Genomic DNA, 19,912 nt, shown 5'->3' with positions numbered 1-19,912 from the left:
CATGCTGCTTTGGTAACTGCAGCCTGGTACTATAGTTTGAAGTCGGGTAATGTAATGACTCCAGCTTTGTTCTTTTTGCTTAAGATTGCCCTGGTTATTCGAGTTTTGTTTGTTTGTTTGTTTTGTTTGTTTTGGTTTCATAAAATATTTTTTTTTTCTGTTAAGAATCTTTTTGGTAATTTGCTAAAATAGCATTAAATCTGTAAATTTTTATTTATTCATTTATTTTTTGAGACGAAGTTTTGCTCTTGTCGCCCAGGCTGGAGTGCAATGGCGCAATCTCGACTCACTGCAACCTCCGCCTCCTAGGTTCAAACAGTTCTCCAGCCTCAGCCTCCTAAGTAGCTGGGATTACAGGCGCGCACCACCATGCCCAGCTAATTTTTGTATTTTTAGTAGAGATGGGGTTTCGCCATGTTGGCCAGATTGTTTTCAAACTCCTGGGATTACAGGCGTGAGCCACCATGCCCAGCCTTAAATCTGTAAATTTCTTTGGGCAGTATGGCCATTTCAATGATACCAGTCTTTTCTGTCTGTCAGCATTCAATGATTTTCCATTTGTGTCATCTCTGACTTCTTTAAGCAGTGTCTTGTAATTCTTGCCCTGGTTAGCTAGTATCCCTAGATTTTTTATTATTTTTTGTGGAAATTGTGAATGGAATTGTTTTTGATTTGGCTTTTGGCCTGGATGTTGTTGATGTACCAGAGATGCTACTGATTTTTGTACATTTATTTTGTATCCTGAAACTTTGCTGAAGTTGTTATTTTAAAGTGCTTTTCTGTAGAGAATACAGGGTTTTCTAGGTATAGAATCATGTCATCTAGAAACAGGGATAGTTTGACTTTCTCTCTTCCTGTTTGCATGCCCTTTTTTTTTTTTTTTCTTTTTCAATTGCCTGACTGCTCTGGCCAGGACTTAGAATTCTGTGTTAAATCGGAGTGGTGAGAGAAGGCATCCTTGTATTTTGGCAGTTTTCAAGGAGGAATTCCTCCAGCTTGTGTCCATTCAATATGTTGCCTGTGGGTTTGTCATAGATAACTCATTACTTTGAAGTATGTACCTTCTCCCCTACCCCGCCAGATGGAGTCTTGCTCTGTTGCCCAGGCTGGAGTGCAGTGGCGTGATCTCAGGTCACTGCAAGCTTCGCCTCCTGGGTTCACGCCATTCTACTGCTTCAGCCTCCCTAGTAGCTGGGACTACAGGCATCCACCACCATGCTCGGCTAACTGTGTTTTGTATTTTTAGTAGAGAGGGGGTTTCACCGTGTTAGCCATGGTGGTGTCGATCTCCTGACCTCGTGATCTGCCTGCCTCGACTTCCCAAAGTGCTGGATTACAGGTGTGAGTGAGCCACCGCTAGGCTAAAGTATGCTAGGCTAAAGTATGTACCTTTAATGCCTAGTTTGTTGAAGGTTTTTTATATTAAGTAAGTTAAATTTTATCAGAAGTTTTTCTGCATCTATTGAGATAATCTTGTGGGTTTTGTCTTTAGTTTTGTTTATGTGATAAATAACATTTATTGATTTATGTTTGTTGAACCAACTTTGCGTGGTTTTTTTTTTTTTTTTTTTTTTTTTTTTTTTTTTTTTTTTTTTTTGAGACGGAGTCTTGCCCTGTCGCCCGGGCTGGAGTGCAGTGGCCGGATCTCAGCTCACTGCAAGCTCCGCCTCCCGGGTTTACGCCATTCTCCTGCCTCAGCCTCCCGAGTAGCGGGGACTACAGGCGCCCGCCACCTCGCCCGGCTAGTTTTTTGTGTTTTTAGTAGAGACGGGGTTTCACTGTGTTAGCCAGGATGGTCACGATCTCCTGACCTCGTGATCCGCCCGTCTCGGCCTCCCAAAGTGCTGGGATTACAGGCTTGAGCCACCGCGCCCGGCCCCAACTTTGCATTTTAAAGACAAAGCCTACTTGATTATAGTGAACTAGCTTTTTTTTTTTTTTTGAGATGGAGTTTCACTCTTGTTGCAATGGCATGATCTCAGCTCACTGCAGCCTTTGCTCCTGGGTTCAAGTGATTCTCCTGCCCCAGCCTCCCAAATAGCTGGGATTACAGGCATGCGCCACCATACTTGGCTAATTTTATATTTTTAGTGGAGACAGGGTTTCTCCATGTTGGTCAGGCTGGTCTCAAACTGCCGACCAGAGGTGATCCACCCGCCTCAGCCTCCCAAAGTGCTGGGATTACAGGCCACCGCGGCTGGCTGAACTAGCTTTTTGATGTACTACTGGATTTGGTTTGCCAGTATTTGTTGAATTTTTCATCAATATTCATCAAGGATATTGGGCTAAATGAAATTTTCTATTTTTTATTATATCTCTACCAGGTTTTGGTTTCCGAATAATGTTGTTCTTATATCATGAGTTGGGGAGGAGTTTCTTCTCAATTTTTTTGGAATAGTTTTTGTAGGAATGGTACCGGCTCTTTTGCGTACATCTGGTAGAATTCAGCAGTGAATCTGTCTGGTCCAAGACTGTTTTTTTTTTTTTTTGGTTGGTAGGCTGTTTATTACTAATTAAATTTTGGAGCTTGTTATTGGTCTGTTCAGGGATTTGATTCCTTTTTTGTTCAGTCTTGGGAGGATGTATTTTTCCATAAATTTTCATTTTTTTCTAGATTTTCTAGTTTGTGTTCATAGTAGATTTCACGTTATTTATTTATTTATTTATTTATTTATTTATTTATTTATTTATTAATATGGTGTCTCGCTGTGTCATCCAGGCTGGAGTGCAATGGCACGATCTTGACTCGCTGCAACCTCCGCCTCCCAGGTTTAAGCGATTCTCCTGCCTCAGCCTCCCGAGTAGCTAGGATTACAGACGTGCGTCACCACACCCAGCTAATATTTGTATTTTTAGCAGAGATGGGGTTTATCATGTTGGCCAAGCCAGGCTGGTCTCAAACTCCCGACCTCAGGTGATCTACCATCCGCCTCCCAAAGTGCTGGGATTACAGGCGTGAGCCACTGTGCCTGGCCAAGTTATTTGTATTTTTGTACATTCAGTGGTAATGTTCATTTTGTCATTTCTAATGGTATTTATTTGAATCTTCTTCATTAATCTAGCTATTAGTTTATTTTATTAATTTTTTCAAAGATTTAACTTCTGAATTTCTTAATATTTTGTAATTTTTTTAATGTATAGATCTCCTTCCGTTCACATCTGGTTTTAGTTTTTTCTTGTCTTCTGCTAGTTTAAGGGTTGATTTGCTCTTGCTTCTCTCATTCTTTTATTTGTGATAGTAGGTTGTTAAATCTAGATCTTTCTAACTTTTTGATGTGAGCATTTAATGGCATAAATTTCCCTCTTAACACTGCCTCAGCTGTGTTCCAGGGATACTGGTGTGTTGCATTTTTGCTCTCATTTGTTTCAAAAAACTTCTTTATTCCTGTCTCAATTCCATTATTTACCCAAATATCATTCAAGTGCGGGTTGTTTAAATTCCATGTAATTGTATGGCTCACTGTAAACTCCGCCTTCCAGGTTCAAGTGATTTTTGTGTCTCAGTCTACCTAGTAGCTGGGATCACAGGTGCCCGCCACCATACTCAGCTAATTTTCGTAATTTTAGTAGAGTCGACATGGTTTCACCATGTTGGCCAGGCTGGTCTTGAACAGATCTGAGGTGATTCGCCTGCCTCGGCCTCCCAAAGTATTGGGATTACAGGCGTGAGTCACCATGCCGGGCCATTTATGTTGTTTTAAGATGGAGAGTTCTATAATTTCTATTAGGATTATTTGACCAAGTATTGAGTTTAGGTCCTAGTATCTTTGTTAATTTCCTGCCTCAATAATCTGTCTAATAGTGTCTGTGGGGTGTTGTTGTCTCCCACTATTACTGTGCTAGAATCGAAGTCTCTTCATAGGTTTCCAAGAACTTGCTTTATTCATATGCACTCATGAATAACACCTCTTTTCTGTTTTTCCCCTGCCCCCATAAACATTCTTTTTTTTTTTTTTTTGAGACGGAGTCTTGCTCTGTCGCCCTGGCTGGAGTGCAGTGGCCGGATCTCAACTCACTGCAAGCTCCGCCTCCTGGGCTACAGGCGCCCGCCACCTCGCCCGGCTAGCTTTTTGTATTTTTTAGTAGAGACGGGGTTTCACCGTGTTAGCCAGGATGGTCTCGATCTCCTGACCTCGTGATCCGCCCGTCTCAGCCTCCCAAAGTGCTGGGATTACAGGCTTGAGCCACCGCGCCGGCCATACATTCTTTAAAGTGCACACAGTGTGCCCAAGTTTACTGCTTAGATGCCAGAATCCAGTTATCTACTGAGTTCAGATGTCCAAGAAGAGTTCAAGAGTGCGTCCAGAGGCCTGGCTGTTGTAGGAGAAAATATAAATTAGAAATAAGAGAGTTTATTACTCTGTTTCTGAAAATAAGGGAGAATATTTTGCTCTTCTCTGTTTTCTTAAAGCATTTAGATTATATGTAGATATTTTTCTGCTTTTTTGAAATGTATGTAAATCATATGAACAGCTAAATCCTTTGTTTTTCTTTTTGACTCAGGGTTCATTTCAGTTTTTTGTTTTTTTTTTTGAGACAGTCTCGCTCGCTGTGTCACCCAGGCTGGAGTGCAGTGGTGCCTTCTTGGCTCACTGCGACCTCCGCCTCGTGGGTTCATGCGATTCTTTTGTTTTAACCTCCCGAGTAGCTGGGACTACAGGTGTATACCACCATGCCCAGCTGATATTTGTATTTTTAGTAGAGGTGAGGTTTCGCCCTGTTGGCCACGCTGGTCTCGAACTTCTGACCTCAGGTGTTCCACCCACCTACCTTGACCTCCCAAAGTGCTGGGATTACAGGCCTGAGCCACCGCATCCGTCCAGCAACTTATTTTCTATTCCTGCAGATGCAGTGGTTGTTTCACAAATCACAAAAAACTAAATATAAACACAATAAAAATTCCTTTAAACTACATTGAAATTTTCCTTTCTGTGTCTCTCTCATCTGTCTGTATTTTGTTTTTATTCTGTACATTTTTAAAAAAATCAATGACAGAGAAACAGAAGAAGAAATAAAAATACTGGGTCCTCCATCTAAATCCTGGGAATTACTGAACGTTTAGTGCTAGCTCCCAGGGTGTTATGAGGATTCAATCACATAATGTGTTATTCCCAGTGAAGCACTATGTAACATACTCTTGAGAGTGAGAACACAGTGAACGCAGTGTCAGCTTAATAAACATTGCAGTGTACATGTGTATGTGCTGTTTTCCGAATGCAGACTTATTCAGACATTGCTGCCTTCTGTTTCATCTCTAAACTTTAAAGAGACAGCAAAGAAGATACTTTAGGATGGAGATAGATTGTCTTCATTTGTGTTGTGACAAGAGTGCTGAGTATAAGCTACACTTTGCTGTGCCTGCTTCCTCTAACTAGTGCTAATAATGAGCCTAAGGAGAGCAACATCAGCATTGACAAGGACTTGTTTAAAACACCCATTCATGGACCCTTTCCAAACCTGCAGAATCACATTACATAGAGTGGGACCAAAATCACCAAGTGATTTATAAGCTCGTTAAAGTCTGAGAAGCAATGCTTAGCTAAGTGGTTATCAGCTTAGGCTTCTAATGAGGATTACATGGCCAATTTGCAGAAATCTTTTTACTTGTGTCCTTTCCGCAAGTTCTGTTTAATGTCCTTGGTGGAAGCATCCATGTTGTTTTAATTATTAGATTGGTGCAAAAGTAATTGTCGTTTTCGCCTTTTTTTGTTTTTGAGACAGATTTTTGCTGTCGCCCAGGCTGGAGTGCAATGGCTCGATCTTGTCTCACTTCAACCTCCGCCTCCTGGGTTCAAGCAATTCTTCTGCCTCAGCCTACCCAGTAGCTGGGATTACAGGCATGCACCACCACATCCTGGTAATTTTTTTTTTTTTTTTTTTTTTTTAAGTAGAGATGGGGTTTGGCCATGTTGGTCAGGCTGGTCTTGAACTCCTGACCTCAGGTGATCCACTCGCCTTGGCCTCCCAAAGTGCTGGGATTATAGGCATGAACCACCGCACCTGGTCTGTTTCTGCTGTTAAACAAAACAAAACAAAACAAACAACTATTATTATTGCTTATTATTTTTGTTTCTTTTTCCTTGCCATTAAAAAGAAATTGGCAGCAATGACAATTACTTTCACACCAACCTAAAGAGTGCCTCAGGTGATTCTAGAGTGAGAACAATCAGCTATGAGGGGTTCAAAATACATTCATAAGAATTAATTTCTGCCTTTGTACTAAAGGGTGGTCACAGGGCCAGTTCTGTTTGAATTTGGTAGGAACAGGACAGTGCAGCCCATATTGCCATTACTGTAGCAGAAATTGCTGGTGTCTGTGGCAAGGGAGGGCACCTGAGGACAGAGAAAGAGAAACTTTATTTTTATCTCTGTGGAGCAGCTCATTGTTCCTGAATCTTTGCTGTTATAAAGAACAGAAATGGGTGGACTTTATTTGTTTTGGACTTTTTCTTGTCATCTGCCTGTGGGTGTGGTGCTAGCAGGTAAACAGGTGGTGCTGACACTTCAAAGGTGACACTTCAAAGATTCAAAAAGTGCTGACACTTCTCAAGATGCAGGTGTAATTTGTCCAGAGAATCTCATCTGAGAAGGAATCCCAGAGAAGGAGGAGAAAAGAGGAAAACATGGCCTTTTTTTTTTCTTAGCTAAACATGTCTCAGATCATGCCCGCTCTTCTTCCTGGAATGCCATGCGTTTAGTACTTGTGAACCTTTGCTTCTCTACTTGCAGTTTTCTTCCCTAATAAGTTTATTTTAACTACTTTAAAAAGTTCTTATGATAGTCAGGGGTCTCTGAAAAATACTCCTTTCCTATATACCAGAGCCTACTGTACTTTCTCTACATCGTGGCTTCTTATATTCCATGCAGAATTCTCACCATGAATTTGCGATGTGCAACATTAAAAATGTTTCCTTTGTGGTTGTGGATACTCAAAATTCCTGTTGGGGAAAAGCTGGTGCCGAGACCAGCTTGGATGGGGAGACCCTAACCCAGCGGCGCTAGAGGAATGAAGACACACCCAGAAATATAGAGGTGTGGAGTGGAAAATCAGGGGTCTCACAGCCTTCACAGCTTAGAGCCTCAAACAGAGATTTACCCATGTATTTATTGACAGCAAGCCAGTGATAAGCATTGTTTCTATAGATTATAGATTAACTAAAAGTATTCCTTATGGTAAATAAAGGGATGGGTTGGGCTAGTTATCTGCAGCAGGAGCACATCCTTAAGGCACAGATCACTCATGCCATTGTTTGTGGTTTAAGAACTCCTTTGACTGGTTTTCCGCCCTGGGTAAACCCACAGCCTTCCAGCGTGGGCGTCATGGCCATCATGAACATGTCACAGTGCTGCAGAGATTTTGTTTATGGCCAGTTTATGGCCAGATTTTGGGGGGCCTGTTCCCAACAAGCTGGGGTCATTTGTAAATATGGAGAACATGTAATGTTGGGGTTCCATTTGTGTTCTCCATTAGCTCTATGCAAAACAGAATTAACAAAATGCTTATTTAAACAGGATGACATTTATTACCCAAAAAGTTCTAAAAAAAAATTTACTCAGAGATGGCCAAACATGGTGGCTCACGCCTGTAACCCCAGCACTTTGGGAGGTTGAGGTGGGCAAATCACCTGAGACCAGGAGTTCATGACCAGCCTGGCCAACATGGTGAAACCTCATCTATCCTAAAAATACACAAATTAGCTGAGTGTGGTGGCGCATGCTTGTAGTCCCAGCTACTAGGGAGACTGAGGCAGGAGAATCGCTTGGACCTGAGAGGCAGAGTTTGTAGTGATCAGAGATTGCATCACTGCACTCCAGCCTGGGCAACAGAGTGAGACTGTATCTCCAAAAAAATATATATTAGGAGAAAATGGTCTCTATGGTGTTAAAGACTACTTAAAATTACTTTTAAAAATAACAACATAAGCCAGGTATGTGGCTAACGCCTGTAATCCCATGCACTTTGGGAGGCTGAGGTGGACAGGAGTTCGAGACCAGGCTGGCCAACATGGTGAGACTCCATCTTTACCAAAAAAAAAAAAAAAAAAAAATCAGCTGGTCATGGTGGCCAGCTCCTGTAATCCCAGGTACCTGGGAGACTGAAGCAGGAGAATCGCTTGAATCAGGGAGGCGGAGGTTGCACTGAGCCAAGATACACCATTGCACTCTAGCCTGGGCAAGGGAACAAAACTGTTTCAAAAACAAAAACAAAAACAAAACCACACACACAAAATAACAACGTAAGAGTTATCTGTATCTTAAAGAGGGCATAAAACTCATGTTTATGTATAGTTACATTCAGACTATAGTTTGCTTTTGCGAGGGGCAATATTGAAGCAGCGATGCTGTGTTTTTCTGTGTGCCTCAGCAAATCATACAAATTTGTGCTAGTTCAGTTGATGTTAGTGATTCATTTGGATTACCTATGTAACAGAACATGTAACCCAGAACTTATGTATAGTAAAGTAAAAGAGCTCCCTGACAGATTTATTTTTCTTACTATAGAGTTATTTTTCTCTTCTTTATTAAGTATCTTTATGCAGCTGATGTGCGTAAACCATCACATTTAATCTGGAAGCTGCCCTTCTTTCTTAGGTTTCCTTTGTATATATTTGTCTTTGGAAAATAAAGGCTCTCATCTTTGTTTACAGGCCAGAAAATCTGGGAAAAACACAGTTTCTTCCACTTACTGGATGTTTGACAAAATATTCTTCTTGGGCCAAAAACATTGGCATTACTGGTGAGCTTGTTAAAAATTTGGAAACTCAAACTTTATTCCAGATCCTCTGGAAAGAAAATCTGCATAACAAGATCTCCAGTTTATTATTGTACACATTAAAATTTTAAAGCTAGCTTATAACACAACATTTCTTTCTATCTGAAAAATATACACAGCTCATTCTGTATGATGTAAATATAGCACGCACAAATGTACGTTTGTGTTTGTGTCATTAATTCTATACTTTATTATCTAGAAAAGTATCATATATAAACTGCTATTGTGGATCTTCTGCCACTCTTTTCTCAGAGTTGGAGAATACATTTGAGAATATTTCCGTTTTGAAAATTATTTTATTGGATAATTTTAGTCACTCCTATAAGTGAAAACCAGTTCTCTTTACTTTCCCATTCCACCTTGAGTCAAATTAAAAATTCTGTCCAGGGCAAGTTGGTAAATATGTTTGTGTGTGTGTGTGTTTTTCAGGGACCACTGACATTTAGGGATGTGGCCATAGAATTTTCTCTGGAGGAGTGGCAATGCCTGGACACTTCACAGCAGAATTTGTATAGGAATGTGATGTTAGATAACTACAGAAACCTGGTCTTCCTGGGTGAGGATAATTTTAATACATAATTTAAAGGTTTCATTTCTCCTTTCTGTAGAAGGTTTTTTTTGGAAATTTGTGCTTTGCATAAATAAGTTTTAGATCCCTGTTGCATAAATAAGTTTTAGATCCCTGTTTTCAAGAAAATCCTGGGGATTTGTTCATTTAGAAATGAATCTCTTCAAGATGTTTCATCTTGACCTGAACTTTCCTCATTCCTGAGCTACTCTGTATCCTTCACTCTAGATTAATGATAATTCCAAAAATTTAGTGGCATAAAAGTTGCCTACACCTTAAAATCTAATTGCCACCACCAATGATGCAGTAGTACTGAGTAGTGAAATTAAGAACATACAAATTTAAAATATTTTCTAAATATTTAGAAATTTATGTTATTAGATATTTTGGGATTAGTTTACTAGAATAATTACATCCTCTTTACTGAGTACATTACTAGGTTGATAATGGGAGAATATGAGCAAGATTCATGTTACTCATTTTTAATAAAACAGGTATTGCTGTCTCCAAGCCAGACCTGATCATTTGTCTGGAGCAAGGAAAAGAGCCCTGCAATATGAAGAGACATGCGATGGTAGCCAAACCCCCAGGTAGGTGAGAGTGACAGTGAATATAACAGATGACACAGATGACAGGTCTAAAGGTCAAGGAGAAAGCCAGTTCTTAAAATGTGATTTGGGCCAGGCGCGGTGGCTCATGTCTGTAATCTCAGCATTTTGGGAGGCGGGGGGATCACGAGGTCAAGAGATTGAGAGCATTCTGACCAACATGGTGAAACCCTGTCTCTACTAAAAATGCAAAAATTAGTTGGGCATGGTGGCATGTGCCTGTAGTTCCAGCTACTCGGAAGGCTGAGGCAGGAAAATCACTTGAACCAGGGAAGTGGAGGTTGCAGTGAGCCAAGATTGTGCCACTGCACTCCAGCCTGGCGACAGAGTGAGACTCCATCTCAAAAAAAAAAAAAAAAAAAAAAAGATGTGATTTGGGAAGCTGTGTTCAAAAGAACTTGTTTCTGGGGAGCTGGGTTTTTTTTCTTTTGCTCTCACATAGGAGCATATTCTGTCTATGCTTTTAAATTCTGTAAGGATTCTACTTTCCCTTCAATGATTTTTCCTTCAAGTTTATGGTGAAAGCTAAAGTCCTCTTCATGGCATATAGGAGACTGCACAATCTTACCACTTTTCCATTGTTTTTGGGGACACACAGATATCTGCATAATTTTGAGAAACTATGTTAAACTATTTTTCAAGTTCTCTTTTTGCATCGTGTCTGAAATATGTGGGAGTAGTTTCTATTACATTGGGTTTTTCTTAATTTTTCTGCACATAAAATCCTGTTTTTATTACTATGGCCTTGAAATATAGTTTGAAATTATAAAGTATGATGACCTTCTACTTTGTTCTTTTTCCTCAAGATTGCTTGGGCTATTAAAAGTTTATTGTGGTTTCATGTAAATTTTAGGATTGTATTTTCCATTACTGTAAATAAAATACCGTTGCAATTTTGATAGGGAGTTTATTAAATCTGTAGGTCACTTTGGATAAATGACACTTTAACAGTATTTATTCTTTGAATCCATATATGTAAAATATTTGTAAGTTTATTTGTGTCTTAATTTTTTTCATTGATATATCTTTCATTGTGAAGATTTTTTAGGCTGGGTATGGCTGCTCACGTCTGTAATCTCAGCATATTGGGAGGCTGAGGCGGGTGGATCACTTGAGGTCAGGAGTTCGAGATTGGTCTTGCCAACAAGGCAAAACCCCGTCTTTACTAAAAATACAAAAAATAAGCTGGACATGGTGGTGTGCACCAGCTACTTGGGAGGCTGAGGAAGGACAATCGCCTGAACCTGGGAGGCGGAGGTTGCAGTGAGCTGAGATCACCCCACTGCACTTCAGCCTGGGCAGCAGAGCAAAACTGTCAAAAAAGATTTTTTACCAGCTTGGTTAAATTTCTTCTCAGAAATTTATGATTTAATGCTAATGTAAATAAGATTGTTTTCTTCCTCTATTTTACCAGATAGTTTAAGTGTATGAAACCATAACATATGTTAATTTTACATTTTGCTAATTTACTCGTGTATTTATTAGTTTATTTATTAGGTTTTCATGTACTAGTTGTGGTTTTTAAAAGATAAGATCATATGATTTACAACAGCAACAGCAACTTTTTACTTATTTGTCCTCAATTTCAATGGCTATTTTTCTTTCTTTCTTTTTTTTCTTTTTTTTTGGAGATGGCGTCTGCTCTGTTGCCCAGGCTGGAGTGCAGTGGTGCAATCTAGGCTCACTGCAAGCTCCGCCTCCCAGGTTCATGCCATTCTCCTGCCTCAGCTTCCCGAGTAGCTGGGACTACAGGCACCCACCAGCACGCCCGGCTAGTTTTTTTCTATTTTTAGTAGAGACAGGGTTTCACCATGTTAGCCAGAATGGTCTCGATCTTGTGATCCACCCGCCTCGGCCTCCCAAAGTGCTGGGATTATAGGCGTGAGCCACCACGCCCAGCCTCTTTTTTTTTTTTTTGAACTAATTCTTCTAATACATACTTCCAGTGCTATGTTAAAATAGAAGCAATTGACAGTGGCACAATATAGTTTTGCATTGGTGTCTGTGAATTTGAAGAAACAAACACCTCTTTAAGTTTTTATAACCTGGTTTCAGGGGGTAAAGATCTCTTTATGTTGGCCCCCAGAGTGATGGGTTGCCCTCTGGGTTTGTAGTGGAGAGGTAGCTTGCTCACAAGGATGCTGGGTCTGCTCTAGGGTCCACCTTTAGTTGGCTGTTACAAGGAGCTTGGGTAGTTGTAATTCCCATTATATTTTTGGACAGACTGAATCTTTCAGGACTTTGCTTTGTGGGGAATACACCAGGGCAGGTTTTTGCAGTTGGGTCTATATATGGTGGGCCTTTTATTAGGATATGGATGAATCTGGATTTCTCTGAGTACCAGAGAGGATTTTCCCAGGTCACTGTGTGGATTTCTATGTAGGCAGAACTGGCCATGAGCTGTAGCTCAGGGAGCTGGAACTGAGTCATTGAACTGCTTCAGGGACCATAGTAAAACCCAAGGTCTGCAGGCCTGTCCACATGGCTATAAATGTGTGTCTTCCTCCAAGCCTCTGGAAGGGCAGGACCTCTCCCAGACTGTGGCTGGGAGGAGTTTGGGATCATTACAGAGTAAGTTCAGAATTCGCAGTGAGACCAAGTTGGGTGGGCCATTTCATGGTCTGCAGCCAAGAACAGGGGCCCTGTAGTTTGCCTCCTGAATGAGGGCCTGCCTCCTGGAAAAAACACTCCTCAATCTTGGACTTTAGCAGAGTTTCATAACTTCCTCCCTGGATCTCAAAGATTCTTTAAAGGAGTTTATTTTGAAGATGGAGTGTTGCTACATAACCCAGGCTGGTCTTAAAATTCCTGCCTGAAGCGATTCTCCAACCTTAATGTACCATGTAGCTGTCCTTACAGGTGTGAGCCATGATGCCTGATTCTCTCATAGAGGCATTTTTGTCAGGGATGGCTGACAAATTTTCTTGTTGTGAGGGGATAAACGAATAGGGCACCTTTTATTTTTGCATCTTACTGATGTCACTCTCCCTATATAGTTTACTTTCTATGTGTTAGTTCAAATTTTTCTGTTATTTTCTTTTCTTTTCTTTTTTTTTTTTTCTTTGAGGTAGAAATTTTAGCTCTTGTGTCCCAGACTGGAGTGCAGTGCCATGATCTCAGCTCACTGCAACCTCCACTTCCTGGGTTTAAGCGATTCTCCTGCCTCAACCTCCTGAGTAGCTGGGATTCAGGCACCTGCCATCATGCCCAGTGTACTTTTAGTAGAGACGAGGTTTCACCACATTGGTCAGGCTGGTCTCGAACTTCTGACCTTGTGATCCTCCTGCCTTGGCCTCCCAAAGTGCTGGGATCACAGGTGTGAGCCACCACGCCTGGCTGATAAATTCTTTTTTAATGGTACATCAATGTTGCATACCATAGTTTACGAGTAAACATTTTCTATTATTGTTGCCATTCTAGATTAGTGTTATTTTATTGTAGGTTTCTTAACATCAGTGTATTGTGTTTTTTGTTTTTTACTTACATATAATTTTAGACAATTTGCAATTCTGTTGGTATACTTTAAGACAATGTGAGGTTTAATTAAGAGATAAGTTAGTCATGTCTGTCACAATCAGATTATATATATGTGTGTTATTGTCTATAAATATGACCTCAATTTTGGTCATGGCTTATCTTGTATATATTCTTTCTTAGATGATTTTCAATGGTTGTTTCATCTAAGTGAGTAGTCATGGAAATAGTCTTCTTTTCACCATGTGTTTTTAACAATGTTTATTTTTGTTGTTGTTGTTGTTTGGTTTTTTTTTTTTTTTTTTTTGAGATAGAGTCTCACTTTGTCACCCAGGCTGGAGTGCAGTGGTGCAATCTCGGCTCACTGCAAGCTCCGCCTCCCGGATTCACGCCGTTCTCCTGCCTCAGCTTCCGGAGTAGCTGGGACTACAGGCACCCACCACCACACTCGGCTAATTTTTTTGTATTTTTAGTAGAGACGAGGTTTCACTGTGTTAGCCAGGATGGTCTTGATCTCCTGACCTCGTGATCTGCCGCCTCGGCCTCCCAAAGTGCTGGGATTACAGGTGTGAGACACCGCACCTGGCCTGAATATATGTTTTCCTTATGTAAGAAAAACACTTTTGTTATTTGAAGGTAATTTTTGGAAGGATTTATAGTTGTGTATTTTTTCAGTTTTTCTTTTAAAAAACTAATTCTTGTAAAAACACATAACATAAAATTTGCTATCTTAAATCTATTTAAGTGTATGTTTCAGGGCCAGGTATGGTGGGGGCTCACATCTGTAATCTCAGGATTTTGAAAGACCAAAACAGAAAGATCACTTGAACCCAAATGTTTGAGACCACCCTGGGCAACATATGAAACCCTCTCTACAAATAATTTTTAATAATAGTCAGGCATGGTGGTGTGCACCTATGGTCCCAGCTACTAGAGAGATTGAGAGGGGAGGATAACTTGAGCCTTAGAGTTAGATGTTGCATTGAGCCAAAATTGTGTACTCCAACTTGGATGACAGAGTGAGACCCTGTCGCAAAAAAGAATTTTAAAAAAGCTGTACATTTCAGACATGTAAAGTATATTCTCATTGTTATGTTAAAAACTTTTAGAAATTTTATATTTTGTAAAACTGAAACTCAATACCCATTAAGTAACAACAGTTCATTTTACTCTCTTTGGCCCTTGACAAACACCCTTCAACTTCCTGTTTTGATCAGTGTGACTACTGTCTCATATAAGTGGAATCATATAGTATCCATCATTTTGTCACTGGCTTATTTCAGGAGACAATATTCTCAAACTTTGTCTTAAAATGTGACACGATTTCCTTTTTAAGGCTCAATAATATTCCACTGTATGTATATGTTACATTTTTTGATGTCTTCAAGGAACATCTGGGTTGCTTCAGCCTTTTGGGTTTTGTGAATAGTGGTACAACAAACATGAAAGTTCAAATATGTCTTTCAGGTCCTGTGTTGCATGTTTTGGATACAGATTCATAAATGGGATTGTTGTATTTGATGATTATTTCATTTTCAATTATCTGAGGAACATTTATAAGAGTTTTAAATAACGGCTGCATCTGGTTTTTCACCAACAATCAACGTGGGTTTTATTTTCCAATAAAAATGATTAAGATGCGATGTTTTTAAAAATTAGTAGTGGCCATTCTGTTGGATGTGAGATGATTTTATTGTTTATTGTGATTTTTATGCATTTCTCTATAAATTAGTAATTTTGTGTGTCCTTTCAAATGCTTTTTCCCATTTGTGTGTGTGTGTGTGTGTTTTTTGAAATGGACTATATTGCCCAGGCTGAAGTGCAGTGGCCTGATCTCAGCTCATTGCAACCTCCAGCCTTCCCGGGTTCAAGCGATTCTCCTGCGTCAGCCTTCTGAGTAACTGGAATTACAGGTGTGCACCACCACACCTGGCTAATTTTTGTATTTTTAGTAAAGACGGAGTTTCACCATGTTGGCCAGTCTAGTCTTGAGCTACTAACCTTCAATAACCCTCCTGCCTTAGGCTCCGAAAGTGCTAGGATTACAAGCACTAGTCACCATGCCTGGCCTGTGTATCTTTGATGAAAATATCATTAAATTATTTATCCATTTCTAAATCAAGTTATTCAACTTTATTTTTCCATTTTAAGAGTTGTTTATATATTCTGAATATTAACTCGCATCACATGTGATTTGCAAATGTTATCACCCATTTAGTAAGAGGCATTGTCACGTTATTGAATGTTTTCTTTGATGTGCAAAAGTTTTGAAATATAGTGTAGTTAAGTTTTTTTATTCTTTACGTTTGTTGCTTATGCATTTAATGTCATATCTAAGAGAATGTTGCCAAGACCAATGTCATGTCTTTGCCCTATATTTTTTTCTAAATATCTTTTTTTTTTTTTTTTTTGAGATGGAGTCTTGCTCTGTCACCTAGACTGGAGTGCGGTGGCATGATCTCAGCTCCCTGCACCCTCCACCTCCCAGGTTCAAGCAATTCTCCTGCCTCAGCCTCTTGAGTAGGTAGGATTACAGGTGTGCACCACCATACCCGGCTAATTTTTGTATTTTTAGTAGAGACGGGGTTTCATCATGTTGGCCAGGCTGGTCTCAAACTCCTGATCTGATCCTCCCACCTTGGCCTCCCAAAGTGCTGCGATTACAGGCGTGAGCTACCGTACCTGAACAATTTTCTAAGTATCTTATTTAAAATATTTTTCATATATGGTTCAAGGAAATAATCCAATCTTCTGTTATCAGTGTTGAGGTCCAGTTTTCAACATTATATTTTGAAGAGAATCTCTTTTCTCTATTGTGCTCATGACAACTTTGTGGAAGATCATTTGATCATATACAGAAGAGTTCATTTTTGAGTTCCCTGTTCTGTTCTTTCATTTGTTTATCTGTTTTTGCATTGGTACCATGCTGTTTTGGTTATTGTATCTTTTAATATGTTTTGAAATCAGAAAGTATAATGCCTGTTTGTTCTTTTTCATGGATATTTGACTACAGTTCATAATCAAAATTTAACAATATTTCTGTAAAATCTGTGCTATTGGGATTTTTTGTAGAAATTTTATTGAATTTGTATGTTCAGGCTGGAGTGCTGTGGCACAATTTTGGCTTACTGCAACCTCTGCTTCTCAGGTTCAAGCGATTCTCCTGCCTCAGCCTCCTGATTAGCTGGGATTACAGGTTCACACCATCACACCCGGCTAATTTTTGTATTTTTTTTGTAGAGACTGGGTTTCACCATGTTGGCTAGGCTGGTCTCAAACTCCTGATCTCAGATGATCCACCCACCTCGACCTCCCAGAGGGCTGGGATTATAGGCGTGAGCCACCGTGCCTGGCCGACATTTTTAAAAAAATTTAATGTTTTGACCCCTGAGCAAAAATACATTGAAGAGTATTTTATTTTCATATATTTTAAGATTTGCCAGTTTTACTTTTAATTCCTAGTATCATTCATTTTTGGTCAGAAAACACACAGTGTATAATTTTGGTCCTCTATACTTGTTTTGAGACAGGATCTTAATCTGTCATCCCGGCTGGAGTGCAGTGGCAGGATTTTCACTGGCTGCAGCCTCAGCCTCCATGGCTCAAGTGATCCTTTTACCTCAGGCTTTTGAGTAGTTGGGGACTACAGACAACATGCACTACCATGTGTGGTTAATTTTTTAAATTATTTGTAGGGGCAAGGACTCTCTAGGTTGTGCATGCTGGTCTCAAAACATATGATTCTTTCACCTTGATCTCCCAAAGTGTTGAAATTATAGGCATGAGCCACTGCGCCTGACTGGTATTCTTTTTTTTTGGTCTGAGATGGAGTCTCGCTCTGTCACCCAGGCTGGAGTGCTGTGGCTCAATCTTGGTTCACTGCAAGCTCCGCCTCCCAGGTTCACACCATTCTCCTGCCTCAGCCTCCCGAGTAGCTGGGACTACAGGTGCCAACCACCACACCCCACACCCAGCAATTTTTTAAAAAATATTTTTAGTAGAGATGGGGTTTCACTGTGTTAGCCAGGATGGTCTCTATCTCCTGACCTCGTGATCCGCCCACCTCGGCCTCCTAAAGTGCTGGAATAACAGGCATGAGCCACTGTGCCCGGCCATGGTATTCTTAAATTAAATGAGTTAATATGTGTCCTAACAGAATACACTAGGCGTAAATAGAAATATTGTGTAATCTCTTGCATTTGACTGGTAAATTTTCTGCATGTCTGTTAAGCCTAGTTGTTCTATAATATGGTTTGAATGTCCATGTTCTCCAAACATCATGCTGCAATGTAATCCTCAATGTTGGATGTGGGAACTGATGGGAGTTATTTTGGTCATGAGGCAGAATTTCTCATGAATAGCTTGGCACCATCCTCTTGGTAATCAGAAAGCTTACACTTTATTAATTCAAATGAAAGCTGGTTCATTAAAAAGAACCTGGCTCCTTCCCCTCACACTTGCTCTCTCACCATGTGATATGTCCACTCTTTGCCTTTCATTGTGATTGTAAGCTTCCTGAGACCCTCACCAGAAGCAGATGCTGGCACACACTTCTTGTACAGTCTGCTAAAGGGTGAGCCAAGTAAACCTTATTTTCTTTATAAATTATCCCCTCTCACATACTCCTCTATATGCAAAATGATTAATACGGTCTACAAAGTCTAAGTTTTCTTTTTTTTTTTTTTTTTTGAGATGGAGTCTTGCTCTGTTACCCAGGCTAGTGTGCAATAATGCAATCTTGGCTCACTGTAACCTCTGCCTCCTGGGTTCAAGCGATTCTCCTTCCTCAGCCTCTCAAGTAGTTGGATTACAGGTGCCCACCACCACACCCAGCTAATTTTTGTATTTTTATTAGAGATGGGTTTTGCCATTTTGGTCAGGCTGGTCTCGAACTCCTGACCTCAGGTGATCCGCCCATCTCAGCCTTATAAAGTGTTGGGATTACAGGCGTAAGCTACCACACCTGGCCTTACGTTTTCTTTGTTTTATTAATTTATTTGAATTTTCTATTTTTGAAAATGGGGTCTTGATGTCTACAATTATTATGTTGGTATGTATTTCCTGCTTCACTTTTGTCAGTAATTGCTATATTTATATTGGAGCCCTGGTGTTATACATACATACACAGATAGATAGATATAATAGTTATGAATTCCTGGTAAATTGACCTATTTTACCATTATATAATATCAATCTTTGCCTCATGCTAATGCTTTTTTTTTTTTCTTTTTCTTTTTTTGAGACAGAGTCTTGCTCTCTTGCCCAGGCTGGAGTACAATGGCATGATCTTGGCTCACCGTAATCTCCATCTCCCAGTTTCAAGTCATTCTTCCACCTCAGCCTCCCAAGTAACTGGGATTACAGGCACTCCCCCACCATCATGCCTGGCTAATTTTTGTAGTTTTGTAGAGACAGGGTTTCACCATGTTGACCAGGCTGGTCTCGAACTCCTGACCTCAGGTGACCCACCCACCTCGGCCTCTCAAAGAGCTGGGATTACAGGTGTGAGCCACCATGCCCAACCACTAATACTTAAAGCGTATTGTGTCAAATGATTATGACCACCTCACCCAATTGTGGTTACTATTTTCACGGAATACAGATATTTTCCAATCTGTGACTTTCAACCTATTTGACTCAGTGCTAAAATGAGTCTCTTGTAGGCAGCATATTTTATGCTTTTTTCTTAAGCCACTCTGGCATTCTATTTCCTTTTTTTTTTTTCTTTAATAATTGTATTTATTTATTTATTTTCAAGATAGGGTCTCATTCTGTCAACTATGCTGGTTTGCAGTGGTGTGATCTTGGCTCACTGCAGCCTCAACCTTCCAAACTCAGATGATTCTATCATTTCGGTCTCTCAAGTATCTGGGTTACAAGTATGTACCATGACACCCAGTTAGTTTCTTTGTTTTTGTTTTTTTGTTTTTTTTTTTTTCCCTGAGACAGAGTCTCACACTGTCGCTCAGGCTGGAGTGCGGTGGTACGACCTCGGCTCACTGCAACCTCTGCCTCCCAGGTTCAAGTGATTCTCCTGCCTCAGCCTCCTGGGTAGCTGGGATTAGAGCACCTAATTTTTGTATTTTTAGTAGAGATGGGGTTTCATCATGTTGGCCGGGCTGGTCTTGAACTCCTGACCTCAAGTGATCCTCCTGCCTCAGCCTCCCAAAGTGCTGAATTACAGGTATGAGCCACCATGTCTGGCTAGTTTCTTTGTATTATTTGTAGAGACAGGGCTTTGCCATGTTACCCAGGCTGGTCTCAAAGTCCTGGTATCAAGTGATTAGTCCATGTCACACCTGTAATCCCAGCACTTTGGGAGGCCAAGGCGGGTAGATTACATGAGGTCAGTAGTTCGAGACCAGCCTGGCCAATGTGGTGAAACCCTGTCTCTACTAAAAATACAAAACATTAACCAGGTGTGGTAGTGCATGCCTGTAATCCCAGCTTCTCTGGAGGCTGAGGCATGAGAATCACTTTAGCTGGGGA

At 40.3% G+C, this 19,912-nt stretch overlaps 1 protein-coding gene across 1 annotated transcript in view; it reads left to right on the top strand.

The window, feature by feature from the left end:
• The window catches only part of ZNF273 (zinc finger protein 273), a 35,019-nt gene that overhangs the window by 7,105 nt on the left and 8,002 nt on the right, over positions 1–19,912 (top strand). The window contains exons 2-3 of the mRNA XM_007981233.3: positions 9,203–9,329; positions 9,836–9,931. Of these exons, the coding sequence (XP_007979424.1) occupies positions 9,203–9,329; positions 9,836–9,931 (223 nt within the window). The remainder of the gene's footprint in view (positions 1–9,202; positions 9,330–9,835; positions 9,932–19,912) is intronic.

Source organism: Chlorocebus sabaeus, chromosome 21, assembly GCF_047675955.1.
Source record: "Chlorocebus sabaeus isolate Y175 chromosome 21, mChlSab1.0.hap1, whole genome shotgun sequence".
NCBI lineage: Eukaryota > Metazoa > Chordata > Mammalia > Primates > Cercopithecidae > Chlorocebus > Chlorocebus sabaeus.
The sequence above is the reverse complement of the archived record's forward strand: the minus strand, read 5'-3'. Positions and strand labels throughout refer to the sequence as shown.